General features: G+C 45.5%; 1 protein-coding gene across 4 annotated transcripts in view; it reads left to right on the top strand.

The window, feature by feature from the left end:
• Positions 1–15,625, top strand: part of LOC106586727 (guanine nucleotide exchange factor DBS) — a 132,699-nt gene that overhangs the window by 47,228 nt on the left and 69,846 nt on the right. For all 4 annotated transcript variants that reach the window (XM_045707350.1, XM_045707348.1, XM_045707349.1 and 1 more), the window contains exon 3: positions 3,152–3,266. In XM_045707350.1, the coding sequence (XP_045563306.1) occupies positions 3,152–3,266 (115 nt within the window). The remainder of the gene's footprint in view (positions 1–3,151; positions 3,267–15,625) is intronic.

Genomic DNA, 15,625 nt, shown 5'->3' with positions numbered 1-15,625 from the left:
AATTTAATTACGCTTGTTTTTGCTGACGTTTACTGACACCGGCCATATTCAACGGGCGTTCGTAAATCAATCAATTATTCTGCGCTCTGGCACATTCAGACTAGAATGCTCTGAAATCGGACTAGATAGACAGAATTAACAATGTCCATTGAGAACTCACAACGACTATACCACTTAGCTAAGAATAACATGAATAATCAATTCAATCAAGGTTGGGTAGTTAGTTAGATAGCATTTAGTTAATATACTGCCTGGCAAGTTCAATGTATTTGTAGCCAACAAATGTTAGGGTGGTAACTAGCTAACATACCGGTACATACTGTAATGCTATGCGGTTCGTAAGGATATCGTAGCTAACAAATTGTCAGCAAACATAATGTGTAACGTAACTTATTTGAAAACTCATTACTTTATTAAATTGCTCAACATTTTCTTAACTTTTGTCATTATTAATTAAATGAATTTGTATCCGCTCTCGTCAGACTTCAGCTGCATATTTCCCGCCATTTTCTTCAAATCTCAAAACGTTGTGAAGCCACACCCATTTTCGGAAGAATTCTATTATGGGCCCTAAAAGCACGGAAATGGTGTCCACTGCTTGTATACTTCGTATTTTGCCAAATTTTGCACGACATCCGGGAAACTTTTAGCATAGTAACTATATCCATACTATGACCAATAAGCATACTACATACTCAATTTAAGTCACAAATAGTACAGTTAGTGCTGTTAGTAGGAGTGTTCGTTCACAGTTTGGGACTCCTTCTCTTGACCTGACTGTGTGTTTGTTTAGTGTGTGTATTTACATATGTGTATATCAGTTTCTGTTGTGTGTGAACCAATATGAAGTTTCTGTTTTTCCAGTTGTTTTGTCAATTCAATGTGTCTCTGTACAGCATGCCAACTGGTTTAAAGCTATACAGAAGGGCTTGTGAGCAGACTTCAAGTGCCTCTAAATCCCTTCACCACTGCATTCACCTCATTACATAGAAGACCCCCTCCCCTCTGACACACACACACACACACACACACACACACACACACACACACACACACACACACACACACACACACACACACACACACACACACACACACACACACACACACACACACACACACACACACACACTTTGCCCCATCTCTGTCCCCCTCTATGTACTGCATAAGGTCACCTTGGGGACTGTGGCTGTCTTTATTGGATGTTCTGCCTGTCGGCGTCCATTTTGCAGAGAGCCTTGCCTCTACTCAGATGCAGCAGAATCAAAACAGGCAGAGTGAAAGGATGAGCGAGCAGTTGCTGTTGCTAGGGTGATAATAGGAGAGGGGAAAACAGACAGATTGATATTCTGATCACATGGGATAATAGAGCAGCTGCTCCCGCCAAGGACCGTGTGTGTGTGTGTGTGTGTGTGTGTGTGTGTGTGTGTGTGTGTGTGTGTGTGTGTGTGTGTGTGTGTGTGTGTGTGTGTGTGTGTGTGTGTGACCAATTGCCCCATAAGTGTACTGTATGTCTGTGTGTGTGTTTGTAAACTCTCTCTCTCTTTCTCTCTCTCTCTCTCTCTCTCTCTCTGCCCCCTCCTCTATTCTGTTTCTCTCTCTCTCTCTCTCTCTCTGCCCCTCCTCTATTCTGTTTCTCTCTCTCTCTCTTTCTTTCTCTCTCTCTCTCTCTCTGCCCCCTCCTCTATTCTGTTTCTCTCTCTCTCTCTCTCTGCCCCCTCCTCTATTCTGTTTCTCTCTCTCTCTCTCTCTCTCTCTCTCTCTCTGCCCCCTCCTCTATTCTGTTTCTCTCTCTCTCTCTCTCTCTCTCTCTGCCCCCCTCCTCTATTCTGTTCTCTTTCTCTTTCTCTCTCTCTCTCTGCCCCCCCTCCTCTATTCAGTTCTCTTTCTCTTTCTCTCTCTCTCTCTGCCCCCCTCCTCTATTCTGTTCTCTTTCTCTTTCTCTCTCTCTCTCTGCCCCCCTCCTCCATTCTGTTTCTCTCTCTCTCTGCCCCCCTTCTCTATTTTGTTTCTCAACTCGACAGTCAGACTGCTATGTCAGTCCTACTGGTGCCCTCTTGTGGTAATCCTTATCTAAATTGTGTCAGCAAATCACCAGAAGAAGTTTGACTGACATGCTGACCAGACCGGACACGTTGTGTGCGCGAGTGTTGCAAAATACATTTTGAAATCTATGTTATTCAATTATTGCACCCACACTGCTCGTGTGCGCCAACGAGCGTCTGCGTTGCCAAGGGCTAAAATAAAAGTAATTCCTATTTCTGACGCAGATCGCTGCAAGTCCTGCCTCTCCCACCTCCTCATTGGTTATACCCACGTGGGTGATTGAAAAACGAACTGTTGCCGATTGTCATGGTAATACTATGAAAGTGTAGATGCCAATCACCATATAAGTTCAAAGATGAAAAAGCCTTGAAGGAGGAGAGATGACTACAAACGATTCGGGTTAACCGTTTTATGTGGACAAATTAGCTAGCAAATGCAAGCTAACTATCTAAATTGCCATACATGTTTAATTCTTTTCGACCTGTCCCCAAATGAATGTCATTGGTTCAGAGTTTGTTTTGATATTTTAACCTGCGTGTCGTGATCACGTTTGGTGTGGGGGGGGACAAAATACATTTATGCACGATGGCGCACGATGGCGCAGCCGGTTTGGGTTCAGTGTGAGCCTTCTCTGTTCTAGTGAACTCTCTGTTCTCGTGTACTCTCTGTTCTCGTGTACTCTCTGTTCTAGTGTACTCTCTGTTCTAGTGTACTCTCTGTTCTAGTGAACTCTCTGTTCTAGTGTACTCTCTGTTCTAGTGTACTCTCTGTTCTAGTGTACTCTCTGTTCTAGTGAACTCTCTGTTCTAGTGAACTCTCTGTTCTAGTGTACTCTCTGTTCTAGTGTACTCTCTGTTCTAGTGAACTCTCTGTTCTAGTGTACTCTCTGTTCTAGTGTACTCTCTGTTCTAGTGTACTCTCTGTTCTAGTGAACTCTCTGTTCTAGTGTACTCTCTGTTCTAGTGAACTCTCTGTTCTAGTGAACTCTCTGTTCTAGTGAACTCTCTGTTCTAGTGAACTCTCTGTTCTAGTGTACTCTCTGTTCTAGTGAACTCTCTGTTCTAGTGTACTCTTTGTTCTGAAGTCTTCTGTGTTTCTTTCCCAGGGGGCCGAGGGCAGAACGGCAGCCCCATCATCGTGTTCCCAGAGTTCTCTGCTTTCGGAGAGATTCAGGAGAGGGAGTTCCACAATGTGCTCACTTATTTGACCAACGTCCCCAGGTGAGATTCAACGTACTGTACACACACACACACACATACATTCACACACACACACACACACACACACACACACACACACACACACACACACACACACACACACACACACACACACACACACACACACACACACACACACACACACACACGTACACACACACACACGCACACGGACACACACACACACACACTCCTTGATGTCCTACCCCTCTTGCTTCTTCGCAGACACTTTCTGTCTCCAAGCTACCTGCATTTATTATTCCCATGGTAACCAGACAGATCAGAGGGAGGGAACGGAGGAGAGACAGAAGCATTTTGAACATGTTAACATTCTAAACTTCCTTGTTCACCAGCCGCATTGTTCCTACTGTAGGTTCACGGGTTATCAACTCAGCCAATGCTATGGACTATATTTTCAGGGTCAGTGTTATCCGGGATCCTTGGGACAATCATGCCCTAAACCTAACCTTAACCCCTACCCTAAACATAACCCTTGCCTAACCCTAAACCTAACCTTTACCGTAACCATTTTGAATATCTACTTCAATGGGGGTAGGGATGTCCCAAGGATCTCCTAATAGCATAAACCATATTTTCAGTGCAAACCAGGGCTCCCGAGTGGCGCAGCGGTCTAAGACACTGCATCTCAGTGCACTACAGTCCCTGGTTTGAATCCAGGCTGTATCACATCTGGCCGTGATTGGGAGTCCCATAGGGTGACACACAATTGGCCCAGTGTCGTCTGGTGTAGGCCGTCATTGTAAATAAGAATTTGTTCTTAACTGACTTGCCTAGATAAATAAAGGTACAATTTCAAAAAATATATAACAAAACAAGTGTGTTATCCTCAGCTCCCATTGACTGCTGTGTGGAACTGGCCAGCAGGTGGCACTATAGGCTCATATACATCACATGCTGTTACATGAGGCTCGAGGTAGAAGGGTGGGAATGTGTCAGTGGTTAGGGGAAACCTCTAGTTATAAACTGTCATTTAAGGCTTGGTTTTTGCCTTACTATTATTGGCATTGTGTCAGTGGGAATGTTAGGTAAATGGATGTGTCTGTGCTGAGGGTTGGGGAGGGGTATCGCTCCGGAGTATACTACTCATCAATGTTCAGTTTCAAGACAACAAGGTAGACGGTATTCCTTTATACTTGTGTGTAAAAGGTAGTTGTGAAATTATTAGAATACTTGTTAGATATTACTGCATGGTCGGAACTAGAAGCACAAGCATTTCGCTAGACTCGCATTACCATCTGCTAACCATGTGTATGTGACCAATAAAATTTGATTTGATTTGAGGTAGACGAAATTCGAGCAAGGGTTGCCTTCCAGAGAGACATCAGAGATCGTAACATTCTCTGTTTCACGGAAACATGGCTCTCTCGGGATATGTTGTCGGAATCGGTTCAGCCACCGGGCTTCTCCATGCATTACGCAGAGATAAACACCTCTCTGGGAAGAGGAAGGGCGGGGGTGTATGCTTCATGATTAACGACTCATTGTGTAATCATAACAACATACAGGAACTCAAGTTCTTTTGCTCACCCGACCTAGAATTCCTTACAATCAAATGCCGGTCATTTTACCTACAAAAGGAGAATACTCGTCAGTTATATTCACAGCTGTGTACATTTCCCCTCAAGCAGACATCAAGACGGCCCTCAAGGAACTTTCCTGGACTCTAAGTAAACTGGAAACCATATATCCTGAGGCTGCATTTATTGTAGCTGGGATTTTTAACAAAGCAAATTTGAGAACAAGGCTACCTAAATTCTATCAGCATATTGATTGCACTACACGCGGGGGTAATACACTCGATCACTGCTACTCTAACTTCCGCGATGCATACAAGCCCTCCCCTGCCCTCCCTTCGGCAAATCCGACCACGACGCTATCTTGCGCCTACCGTCTTATAGGCAGAAACTCAAACAGGATGTACCAGTGACGAGAACCATTCAACGCTGGTCTGACCAATCAGAAGCCACGCTTCAAGATTGTTTTGATCACGCGGACTGGAATATGTTCCGGTCAGCCTCAGAGAACAACATCGACCAATACGCTGGCTTGATGAGTGAGTTTATAAAGAAGTGCATTGGAGATGTTGTACCCACTGTGACTATTGAAACCTACCCTAACCAGAAACTGTGGATGGATGGTGGCATTCGTGCAAAACTGAAAGCGCGAACCACCGCATTTAAACCATGGAAAGAGATCTGTCAACATGGCTGATTATAAACAGTGTAGTTATTCCTTCCACAAGGCAATCAAACAAGCTAAATGCCGGTACAGAGACAAGGTGGAGTCGCAATTCAATGGCTCAGGGTCTGCAGGAAATCGCGGACTACAAAAAGAATACCAGCCACGTCATGGACACCGACGTCACGCTTCCAGACAAACTAAACACCTTCTTTGCCCACTTTGAGGATAATACAGAGCCACAGTCGTGGCCTGCCAACAAGGACTGCATCCCCCCCCTCCTTCTCCATGGCCAACATGAGTAAAACATTTAAACGTGTTAACCCTCGCAAGGCTGCTGGCCCAGACGGCATCCCTAGCCGCATCCTCAGAGCATGCACAGACCAGCTGGCTGGTGTGTTTACGGACATATTCAATCTCTCCCTATCCCAGTCTGTTGTCCCCACATGCTTCAAGATGGCCACCATTGTTTCTGTACCCAAGAAGACAAAGATAACTGAAGTAAATTACTTACCAGCCACCCTAGACCCACTTCAGTTTGTACACCGCCCCAACAGGTCCACAGACGACGCAATCGACATCACACTGCACACTGCCCTATCCCATCTGGACAAAAGGAATACCTATGTAAAAATGCTGTTTATTGACTACAGCTCAGCATTCAACACCATAGTACCCTCCAAGCTCAACTTCAAGCTGGAGGCCCTGGGTCTCATCCCCGCCCTGTGCAATTGGGTCCTGAACATTCTGACGGGCCGCCCCCAGGTGGTGAAGGTAGGAAACAACATCTCCACTTCGCTGACCCCCAACACTGGGGCCCCACAAGGGTGCGTGCTCAGCCCCCTCCTGTACTCCTTGTTCACCCACGACTACGTGGCTATGCACGCCTCCAACTCAGTCATCAAGTTTGTGGACGACACTACAGTAGTGGGCTTGATTAGCAACAATGACGAGACAGCCTACAGGGAGGAGGTGAGGGCACTCGGAGCGTGGTGTCAGGAAAATAACCTCTCACTCAACATCAACAGAACAAAGGACATGATCGTGGAAACAGCAAAGGGAGCACCCCCCTATCCATATCGAAGGGACAGCAGTGGAGAAGGTGGAACGTTTTAAGTTCCATGGCATACACATCACAGACAAACTGAGATGGTCCACCCACACAGACAGTGTGGTAAAGAAGGCGCAACAGTGCCTCTTCAACCTCAGGAGGCTGAAGAAATTTGGTTTGTTACCCAAAACCCTGACAAACCTTTATAGATGCACAATCAAGAGCATCCTGTCGGGCTGTATCACCGCCTGGTACGGCAACTGCACCGCCCTCAACCGCAAGGCTCTCCAGAGGGTAGTGAGGTCTACACAACGCATCACCGGGGATAAACTACCTGCCCTCCATGACACTTACAGCACCCGATGTCACAAGAAGGCCAAAAAGATCATCAAGAACAACAACCACCCGAGCCATTGCCTGTTCACCCCGCTATCATCCAGAAGGCGAGGTCAGTACAGGTGCATCAAAGCGGGGACCGAGAGACTGAAAAACAGCTTCTATCGCAAGGCCATCAGACTGCTAAACAGCAATCATTAACTCGAGAGGCTGCTGGCTACATTGAGACCCAATCGCTGGCCACTTTAATAAATGGATCACTAGTCACTTTAAACAATGCCAGTTTAAATAATGCCACATTAATACACTTTACATATCTTACATTACTCATATCATATCTATATACTGTATTTTATACCATCTATTGCACCTTGCCTATGCCGCTCAGACATCGCTCATCCATATACTTATATGTACATATTCTCATTCACCCCTTTAGATTTGTGTGTATTAGGTAGTTGTTGGGGAATTGTTAGATTACTTGTTAGATATTACTGCACTTTTGGAACTAGAAGCACAAGCATTTCGCCACACTTGCATTAACATCAGCTAACCATGTGTATATGACCCCAAAAAATGGATTTGATAAAATCAAATCAAATGTATTTATATAGCCCTTCTTACGTCAGCTGATATCTCAAAGTGCTGTACAGAAACCCAGCCTAAAACCCCAAACAGCAAGCAATGCAGGTGTAGAAGCACAGTGGCTAGGAAAAACTCCCTAGAAAGGCCAAAACCTAGGAAGAAACCTAGAGAGGAACCAGGCTATGAGGGGCGGCCAGTCCTCTTCTGGCTGTGCCGGGTGGGGATTATAACAGAACATGGCCAAGATGTTCAAATGTTCATAAATGACCAGCATGGTCAAATAATAATAATCACAGTAGTTGTCGAGTGTGCAACAAGTCAGCACCTCAAGAGTAAATGTCAGATGGCTTTTCATAGCCGATCATTGAGAGTATCTCTACCGCTCCTGCTGTCTCTAGAGAGTTGAAAACAGCAGGTCTGGGACAGGTAGCACGTCCGGTGAACAGGTAGCACGTCCGGTGAACAGGTCAGGGTTCCATAGCCGCAGGCAGAACAGTTGAAACAGGAGCAGCAGCACGGCCAGGTGGACTGGGGACAGCAAGGAGTAATCATGCCAGGTAGTCCTGAGGCATGGTCCTAGGGCTCAGGTCCTCCGAGAGAGAGAAAGAAGGAAAGAGAGAAAGGGAGAATTAGAGAGAGCATACTTAAATTCACACAGGACACCGGATAAGACAGGAGAAATACTCCAGATATAACAGACTGACCCTAACCCCTGACACATAAACTACTGCAGCATACATACTGGAGGCTGAGACAGGAAGGGTCAGGAGACACTGTGGCCCCATCTGATGTACCCCCCGGACAGGTCCAAACAGGAAGGATATAACCCCACCCACTTTGCCAAAGCACAGCCCCCACACCACTAGAGGGATATCTTCAACCACCAACTTACCATCCTGAGACAAGGCCGAGTATAGCCCACAAAGATCTCCGCCACGGCACAACCCAAGGGGGGCGCCAACCCAGACAGGAAGACCACGTCTGTGACTCAACTCACTCAAGTGACACACCCCTCCTAGGGACGGCATGGAAGAACACCAATAAGCCAGTGACTCAGCCCCTGTAATATGTTTAGAGGCAGAGAATCCCAGTGGAGAGAGGGGAACCGGCCAGGCAGAGACAGCAACGGCGGTTCATTGCTCCAGAGCCTTTCCATTCACCTTCACACTCCTGGGCCAGACTACACTCAATCATAGGACGTACTGAAGAGAAGAGTCTTCAGTAAAGACTTAAAGGTTGAGACCGAGTCTGCGTCTCTCACATGGGTAGGCAGACCATTTCATAAAATGGAGGTCTATAGGACAAAGCCCTGCCTCCAGCTGTTTGCTTAGAAATTCTAGGGACAATTAGGAGGAATGCGTCTTGTGACTGTAGCGTACGTGTAGGTATGTACAGCAGGACCAAAACAGAAAGATGGGTAGGAGCAAGCCCATGTAATGCTTTGTAGGTTAGAAGTAAAACCTTGAAATCAGCCCTTGCCTTAACAGGAAGCCAGTGTAGGGAGTAGAGCATTTCAGTAGTCCAACCTCGAAGTAACAAATACATGGATACATTTTTCTGCATCATTTTTGGACAGAACATTTCTGATTTTTGCAATGTTACGTAGATGGAAAAAAGCTCTCCTTGAAACAGTCTTGATATGTTCGTCAAAAGAGAGATCTGGCTCCAGAGTAACGCCGAGGTCCTTCACAGTTCTATTTGAGACGACTGTACAACCATCAAGATTAATTGTCAGATTCAACAGAAGATCTCTTTGTTTCTTGGGACCTAGAACAAGTATCTCTGTTTTACCCGAGTTTAAAAGCCATCCACATCCTTCTGTCTGAAACACAGGCTTCCAGCGAGGGCAATTTTGGGGCTTCACCATGTTTCATTGAAATGTATAGCTGTGTGTCATCTGCATAGCAGTGAAAGTTAACATTCTGTTTTCGAATGACATCCCCAAGAGGTAAAATATATAGTGAAAACAATAGTGGTCCTAAAACGGAACCTTGAGGAACACCGAAATTTACAGTTGATTTGTCAGAGGACAAACCATTCACAGAGACAAACTGATATCTTTCCGACAGATAAGATCTAAACCAGGCCAGAACTTGTCCGTGTAGACCAATTTGGGTTTCCAATCTCTCCAAAAGAATGTCATGATCGATGGTATCAAAAGCAGCACTAAGGTCTAGGAGCATGAGGACAGATGCAGAGCCTTGGTCTGACGCCATTAAAAGGTAATTTACCACCTTCACAAGTGCAGTCTCAGTGCTATGATGGGGTCTAAAACCAGACTGAAGCATTTCGTATACATTGTTTGTCTTCAGGAAGGCACTGAGTTGCTGTGCAACAGCTTTTTCAAAAGTTTTTGAGAGGAATGGAAGATTCGATATAGGCCGATATTTTTTTTTATATTTTCTCAGTCAAGGTTTGGCTTTTTCAAGAGAGGCTTTACTACTACCACTTTTAGTGAGTTTGGTACACATCCGGTGGATAGAGAGCCGTTTATTATGTTCAACATAGGAGGGCCAAGCACAGGGAGCAGCTCTTTCGGTAGTTTAGTTGGAATGGGGTCCAGTATGCAGCTTGAAGGTTCAGAGGCCATGATTATTTTCCTCATTGTGTCAAGAGATATAGTACTAAAACACTTGAGTGTCTCCCTTGATCCTAGGTCCTGGCAGAGTTGTGCAGACTCAGGACAACTGAGCTTTGGAGGAATACACAGATTTAAAGAGGAGTCCATAATTTGCTTTCTAATGATCATGATCTTTTCCTCAAAGAAGTTCATGAATGTATTACTGCTGAAGTGAAAGCCATCCTCTCTTGGGGAATGCTGCTTTTTAGTTAGCTTTGCGACAGTATCAAAAATAAATTTTGGATTGTTCTTATTTTCCTCAATTAGGTTGGAAAAATAGGATGATCGAGCAGCAGTGAGGGCTCTTCGATACCGCACGGTACTGTCTTTCCAAGCTAGTCGGAAGACTTCCAGTTTGGTGTGGCGCCATTTCCGTTCCAATTTTCTGGAAGCTTGCTTCAGACCTCGGGTATTTTCTGTATACCAGGGAGCTAGTTTCTTATGACAAATGTTTGAAGTTTTTTTAGTTTTTAAATTGAGTTCCTCAGTTAGGTGGTTAACTGATTTTTGTCCTCTGACGTCCTTGGGTAGGTAGAGGGAGTCTGGAAGGGCATCAAGGAATCTTTGGGTTGTCTGAGAATTTATAGCACAACTTTTGATGCTCCTTGGTTGGGGTCTGAGCAGATTATTTGTTGTGATTGCAAACGTAATAAAATGGTGGTCCAATAGTCCAGGATTATGAGGAAAAATATTACGATCCACAACATTTAGTCCATGGGACAAAACTAGGTCCAGAGTATGACTGTGGCAGTGAATAGGTCCGGAGACATGTTGGACAAAACCCACTGAGTCGATGATGGCTCCGAAAGCCTTTTGGAGTGGGTCTGTGGACTTTTCCATGTGAATATTAAAGTCACCAAAAATTAGAATATTATCTGCTATGACTACAAGGTCCGATAGGAATTCAGGGAACTCAGTGAGGAACACTGTATATGGCCCAGGAGGCCTGTAAACAGTAGCTATAAAAAGTGATTGAGTAGGCTTCATGACTAGAAGCTCAAAAGACGAAAACGTCGGTTTTTTTTTGTTAATTGAAATTTGCTATCGTAAATGTTAGCAACACCTCCGCCTTTGCGGGATGCGCGGGGGATATGGTCACTAGTGTAACCAGGAGGTGAGGCCTCATTTAACACAGTAAATTCATCAGGCTTAAGCCATGTTTCAGTCAGGCCAATCACATCAAGATTATGATCAGTGATTAGTTCATTGACTATAACTGCCTTGGAAGTGAGGGATCTAACATTAAGTAGCCCTATTTTGAGATGTGAGGTATCACGATCTCTTTCAATAATGTCAGGAATGGAGGAGGTCTTTATTCTAGTGAGATTGCTAAGGCGAACACCGCCATGTTTAGTTTTTCCCAACCTAGGTTGAGGCACAGACACAGTCTCAATGGGGATAGCTGAGCTGACTACACTGACTGTGCTAGTGGCAGACTCCACGTCGGCACCAACGATGTTAGGATGCAACAGTCAGAGGTCACCAAGCGCAACATAGCTTCAGCATGTAAATCAGCTAGAAAGATGTGTCGGCATCGAGTAATTGTCTCTGACCCCCTCACAGTTAGGGGGATTGATGAGCTCTACTCACCCACAAACAGGACCAAGCCTGGCCTGCACCCTATTTCACTGTGGAGCTAGAGGAGTTAGAGCCCTGTCTATGTTCGTAGATAAGATGAGAGCACCCCTCCAGCTAGGATGGAGTCCGTCACTCCTCAACAGGCCAGGCTTGGTCCTGTTTGTGGGTGAGTCCCAGAAAGAGGGCCAATTATCTACAAATTCTATCCTTTGGGAGGGGCAGAAAACAGTTTTCAACCAGCGATTGAGTTGTGAGACTCTGCTGTAGAGCTCATCACTCCGCCTAACTGGGAGGAGGCCAGAGACAATTACTCGATGCCGACATCTTTCTAGCTGATTTACACGCTGAAGCAATGTTGCGCTTGGTGACCTCTGACTGTTTCATCCTAACATCGTTGGTGCCGACGTGGATAACAATATCTCTATACTCTCTACACTCGCCAGTTTTAGCTTTAGCCAGCACCATCTTCAGATTAGCCTTAACGTTGGTAGCCCTGCCCCCTGGTAAACAGTGTATGATCGCTGGATGATTGGTTTTAAGTCTAATACTGTGGGTAATGGAGTCGCCAATGACTAGGGTTTTCAATTTGTCAGAGCTAATGGTGGGAGCCTTCGGCGTCTCAGACCCCGTAACGGAAGGAGGAGAGACCAGAGAAGGCTCGGCCTCACACTCCGACTCGCTGCTTAATGGGGAGAACCAGTTGAAAGTTTCTGTCGGCTGAATAAGCGACACCGGTTGAGCATTCCTACAGCGTTTCCCTCCAGAAGCCATGAGAAAGTTGTCCGGCTGCGGGGACCGTGCGAGGGGGTTTATACTAACGTTACTATCTGTACTTACTGGTGGCACAGACGCTGTTTCATCCTTTCCTACACTGAAATTACCCTTGCCTAACGATTGCGTCTGAAGCTAGGCTTGCAGCACAGCTATCCTCGACGTAAGAGGACATGTGCAGGTTGATTGGTCTGTCAGACACTGTCCCTCAACTTATGGCAGGCAGCAATGTAGTGTGCTGCCAACCCACGGCTCTCTGCGTCCTCCCCCAACAGGACGGGTAGCCTATCCTCATCAGAGAGGTCTTTGAAACCTTGAATAAGGGTTTCAAATTTGGGAAAATGACACTCTCTAATTGTTTTATATTTTTGACATTTTGTCAGGAAATGCAGCTCTGTCTCAGGTTCTGCTGTTGTGCAGTGGTTGCACAGCCTTTCCTCTACAGGGAGCCAGGTTTTCCTGTGTCTACCCTTCTCAATGGCAAGGCTGTGCTCACCGAGCCTGTACTTTGTCAAGGTTTTTCTAAGGTTTTGATCAGTAACCATGGTCAAATATTTAGCCACGGTGTACTGTCGATTTAGGGCCAGATAGCACTGCATTTTGCTTTGTGTTTGTGCTTGTGTTTCCAAATAAGCGATGTAGTTTTGTTTTGACTGTGTTGTAATTTGGTTTATTCTGATTGATTGGATGTTCTGGTCCTGAGGCTTCAGTGTGTTAGTAGAACAGGTTTGTGAACTCAGCCCCAGGACTAGCTGGATGAGTGTACTCTTTTCTTTGCTCAGCTCTTGGCATTGCAGGGCTTGGTAATGATATGAGAGGGGGTCACTGTATTTTAGATGTTTCCAAAACTTAATTGCTCTTTTTTGAGTTTTTATTATTAGTAGATATTGGCCTAATTCTGCCCTGCATGCATTGTTTGTAGTTTTCCTCTGGACATGTAGGAGAATCTTACAGAACTCTGCATGCAGGGTTTTAATGGGGTGTTTGTCCCATTTGATGAAATCTTGTTTTGCAAGTGGACCCCACACCTCGCTGCCATAAAGTGCAATTGGTTCAATGACATATTCAATTAGTTTTAGCCACATTTTAATAGGTATTTCAATTTGAATTAGCTTTTTAATGGCGTAGAATGCCCTTCGTGCTTTCTCTCTCAGTTCATTCACCGCCTCATTAAGGTGTCCAGTTGAGCTTATTTTTAAACCTAAGTAATTGTAGTGTGTACAGTACTCTATATATTTTGTACCAATTGAGAACTTTGGTCTAATTCCCTGAGATCTGGATCTTCTCTGGAAAATCATTATTTTAGTATTTTTGGGGTTTACTGCCAGGGCCCAGGTCTGGCAGTACTGCTCTAGCAGGTCCAGGCTCTGCTGTAGGCCATGTGCTGTGGGTGACAGCAGGCATAGGTCATAGGTCATAGGTAATTCTCTCTCTCTCTCTCTCTCTCTCTCTCTCTCTCTCTCTCTCTCTCTCTCTCTCTCTCTTTCTCTCTGTCTGTGTCTCTCATGCAGACAGCTGAGTTGCAGTACATGAACATGAATACAACAGACATGCTCTTACACCCACTCCTTCCCCTAGTGGTGCTGCTCTTACACCCACTCCTTCCCCTAATGGTGGTGCTCTTACACCCACTCCTTCCCCTAGTGGTGCTGCTCTTACACCCACTCCTTCCCCTAGTGGTGGTGCTCTTACACCCACTCCTTCCCCTAATGGTGGTGCTCTTACACCCACTCCTTCCCCTAATGGTGGTGCTCTTACACCCACTCCTTCCCCTAATGGTGGTGCTCTTACACCCACTCCTTCCCCTAGTGGTGGTGCTCTTACACCCACTCCTTCCCCTAGTGGTGCTGCTCTTACACCCACTCCTTCCCCTAATGGTGGTGCTCTTACACCCACTCCTTCCCCTAATGGTGGTGCTCTTACACCCACTCCTTCCCCTAATGGTGGTGCTCTTACACCCACTCCTTCCCCTAATGGTGGTGCTCTTACACCCACTCCTTCCCCTAATGGTGGTGCTCTTACACCCACTCCTTCCCCTAGTGGTGGTGCTCTTACACCCACTCCTTCCCCTAATGGTGGTGCTCTTTCACCCACTCCTTCCCCTAATGGTGGTGCTCTTACACCCACTCCTTCCCCTAATGGTGGTGCTCTTACACCCACTCCTTCCCCTAATGGTGGTGCTCTTACACCCACTCCTTCCCCTAATGGTGGTGCTCTTACACCCACTCCTTCCCCTAATGGTGGTGCTCTTTCACCCACTCCTTCCCCTAATGGTGGTGCTCTTACACCCACTCCTTCCCCTAATGGTGGTGCTCTTACACCCACTCCTTCCCCTAATGGTGGTGCTCTTACACCCACTCCTTCCCCTAATGGTGGTGCTCTTACACCCACTCCTTCCCCTAATGGTGGTGCTCTTACACCCACTCCTTCCCCTAATGGTGGTGCTCTTACACCCACTCCTTCCCCTAATGGTGGTGTACAGGGATGGAGCCACATACACACCTGGTCCACATATCCACATCACATTTTAAACTGGTGCAGAAGAGATGTGTTGCAATTAAGAATCAGTGGCTTTAACTAAATGTTAAGACAAGGCATGCAGTAAAAGGACATCAATGTATTTTGATCTTGAATACAGAACTATTCACTATTTTCTACTTCAAGTTCAACCAGCATACATTCTGATTAAATAAACAGTACCAGTCAAAAGTGTGGACACATCTACTCATTCAAGGGTTTTCTTTATTTTACTATTTTCTACATTGTAGAATAATAGTGAAGACATCAAAACTATGAAATAACACATATGGAATCATGTAGTAACCAAAATAGTGTTAAACAAATCAAAACATATTTTACATTTGAGATTCTTCAAAGTAGCCACCCTTTATAGGGGCACAGTCGGTGCATAAAATTCCAGTTTCAAGTTCCTTTGAAGGCATTCCGAATGGTTTATTAATGTTCCTGTTTCCTGGTCTGCCGATGGGGCATGGAATTTTTCTGTATCCTAATCCCTTTTTCCTTTCCGGTAGGAAAATACCATTTACGCTCCAGATCGCCTTACACTCTCAAATGAATTAGCAGCCATGTCCTTGGGCAGACCAGGTTTCTCCCTTTATCCTCCTCTCTCTTTCTCTCTCTCCCCCCTCCATGCTCCCCTCCTCTCTGGGTCTAGTTCAGAATGGCTTAAGGTTAGGGAGGCAGAATAATGACAGGAGG

Source organism: Salmo salar, chromosome ssa25 (genome assembly GCF_905237065.1).
Source record: "Salmo salar chromosome ssa25, Ssal_v3.1, whole genome shotgun sequence".
In the NCBI taxonomy this organism is placed as follows: domain Eukaryota; kingdom Metazoa; phylum Chordata; class Actinopteri; order Salmoniformes; family Salmonidae; genus Salmo; species Salmo salar.
This window is presented reverse-complemented; position numbering and strand designations above follow the sequence as displayed.